Source organism: Lipotes vexillifer, unplaced genomic scaffold (assembly GCF_000442215.2).
Source record: "Lipotes vexillifer unplaced genomic scaffold, Lipotes_vexillifer_v1.1 scaffold240, whole genome shotgun sequence".
In the NCBI taxonomy this organism is placed as follows: Eukaryota; Metazoa; Chordata; class Mammalia; order Artiodactyla; family Lipotidae; genus Lipotes; species Lipotes vexillifer.
The window spans coordinates 5234425-5236805 of record NW_006797481.1 but is presented as its reverse complement, the minus strand read 5'-3'; the positions used below and the strand labels follow the sequence as shown (position 1 = coordinate 5236805).

At 64.2% G+C, this 2381-nt stretch overlaps 1 protein-coding gene across 2 annotated transcripts in view; it reads right to left on the bottom strand.

Moving 5' to 3' along the window:
* The window catches only part of GFRA1 (GDNF family receptor alpha 1), a 211820-nt gene extending 209980 nt beyond the window's left edge, over nt 1-1840 (bottom strand). Inside the window, exons 1-2 of one of the 2 annotated variants that reach the window (XM_007469604.1) lie at nt 1574-1840; nt 412-705 (exon numbers count right to left, since the gene is read on the bottom strand). In XM_007469604.1, coding sequence (XP_007469666.1) covers nt 412-451 — 40 coding nt within the window. In that variant the 5' untranslated portion in view covers nt 452-705; nt 1574-1840. Of the gene's footprint in view, nt 1-411; nt 713-1573 lie in introns of those variants that run through there. The other variant, XM_007469605.1, reaches the window with a different exon arrangement.
* Between the last annotated feature and the right edge of the window lie 541 nt (nt 1841-2381).

Sequence of the window (2381 nt, the reverse complement as noted above, 5' to 3'; positions counted from 1 at the left end):
AAAAGTTTTCCCCTCCAAGTTTGCTCTCCTGGGCCGGTGCTCGCCCACCCCCCACCTGCCCCCCCCCCCACCGCGCCTCCGCAAGCTCCCCGGGACTTGCAAGGTGCGTCGGGCTTGGGGCTGGAGGGCTCGGAGGCTTTAATTTCCCGCCAGCCTAGGTCATTAAAAACGTAGGAAAAAAAACCCAAGGAAGAAAAGCTGCGGGCAAGTGCCGCGCCGCCCCTGCCCCACCCCCCAGCCCGGGGTGCTGAGGATTCAGGATCCCCTTCCCCAAAACGAAACTTCGCCGTCCCACACCCACCGCGCCCGCGCCGCAATTTTTTTTTCGGGGTACGGGGTGCTGGGGGGCTGCCTCTAGTACTCTCCAAGAAGACTCAGCGGATAAGAAAGCTAGCGGCGGCCTCGACTTACCCAGAAGCGGCAGTACGAAGTACAGGGTGGCCAAGAACATGGTGCCGGCGCGCAGCTGGTCCCCGCCCCCCCGAAAATCCAGAGCTGCCGCTGGGTCTCGCCGAGGGAGCTCAGCGTGCAGCGATCCCCGGACGGCCGCGCTGCTCTGGCCGCCCAAAGTTCAGCTCCATCCAATGCGAGAAGAAACTCCCCGGTCCGTCCGCCGCTACCGCCGCCGGCGACTCAGCTCCGGGCGGGCTGCTGGCGAGAGGGCGGGAGGCGGTTCCGCTTTTAGGGGTTCAGGTCCGACCCAACCTGGAAGGGAGAGCGCGCTTTGAAACGAGAGCGGAGAGTGCTGGAGCCTCCCCCGCCCCTCTGCCCTCCCCTGCTCCCGCCTAGGGGGACTTTTTAGCGCCCGGGTGAGGGCCCACCCCCTGCCCGCGTCGGGGCGCGGGGAGGGGGTGCCGGGGGTGCATGTGCGTATATTCCGGGGAGCCGCCTGCACGGGCAGGGTGGAGGCTGGAGAGGTCGGAGGCGGGCTCCCGGAGTCCAAGGGGGTGTCTATCGGGTCCAACCCAAGAGGCTGAACGCAAGCAAATAAATAAATAACGTTACTTTCCGAGCTGGGCGAGCGGAGCCGGCCGCTGCCTGGAGTCTAAGCACTCGGCGGCGGCAGCTCTTTCTCGCGGAAAAAGCCCCTTCTCCCGGGAAAACCCCTTCTCCCGGGAAGTTCGCCACCCCCCTCGTCGCGCCAGCTAGCTCGCTCAGCCAGCCCTCCCCACCCAAACCACCAATCGCTGCCCCCCATCGCTGTATCCCCTCCTCCCCCGGGCTCGCCTCCGTTCCGAGGCAGCCTGGAGAGGGGGAACCTACTTCGCGGTTGGGGCCGAAACCCGGCTCCTGCGCCCCTACCCGCCACTCGGTCCTCTGCTTGCTCCTTGGCGTCCGCGCCGCGCACACACACTAGCCCAGAGCCCTGGCGTCCGGCACATCAACGCTGCCACCCAGGCCGAACGCACGGGCCCGCAGCCCCGGAGCGCCAGGGCAGGTGCAGCCCCGCGCCGCGCACGGCCCTGGGCCGCAAAGTTGAGGGGCGCCTACAAGAGGGGTAGAGGGGAGTGGGGGAGCGGCGACGGGTTCCCAAGCCGACAGAATGAGAAAACTCTCTCCAAATGCCACCAACCTGGGCTCAATCGACCGTTTCCAGCTGCGGCGAGAAGCCAGTTTATTTATTTATTTATTTGGATGGGAGGTGTTCTCGCCCTCTCCTTCCCTTTCCAGGCTCACGTCTCTGCGCTACGAAGAAAGATGCAGTAATCTCCGAGAGCTCAGAAGATCGAGTTGGGCCAGGATGACTTCCCAGCAGAGCCCCGGCTCGGATGGCCTTTAGGGATGTTAGTGTTTATTGGGAGATGCGCGGCGGGCAGCGGGTTCCGAGGCCAGAGTTCTTTGCCAGAGGCCCCTCCGCCTCCCCCTGCCACCCCGCAGCACACCGCCAGCCCCCTCTGATACTCGCCGGCAGGGACGCCGCAGATACACACACTCGCGGGCGGTGGGACCCGGGGCCAGATCCCGCCAGCGCGCACAGGACACACAGCGCTCTGCAGCCGGCCGCTAGCGCCGCTTGGTCTCTGTGTGTGTGTGTCTCTCTCTCTCTCTCTCTCTCTCTCTCTCTCTGTGTGTGTGTGTGTGTCTGTCTCTCTCACACACACGAGGGCACAATGCACAAGGGCTCTTTCTTTCTTCGTCCTAGCGCAATCAAACCAGACCCTTCTTCCGAACATAAAGTTTTTCCCCACGTCACTCGCGGCTGTGACTCCAAGACTTGACGTGTTAAAAACACACTCAGACCCAGGCCCTCGGAGCTGCCATCGCGGGATGCGCCCACCCAATCATCCACCAACGCGCTCACACTCACAGATGCACACGCAGCCTTTACCTCTCTCCTCGAGCTTGTACAAGGAGACAAAAGCGGAACCCCTGACCCACTG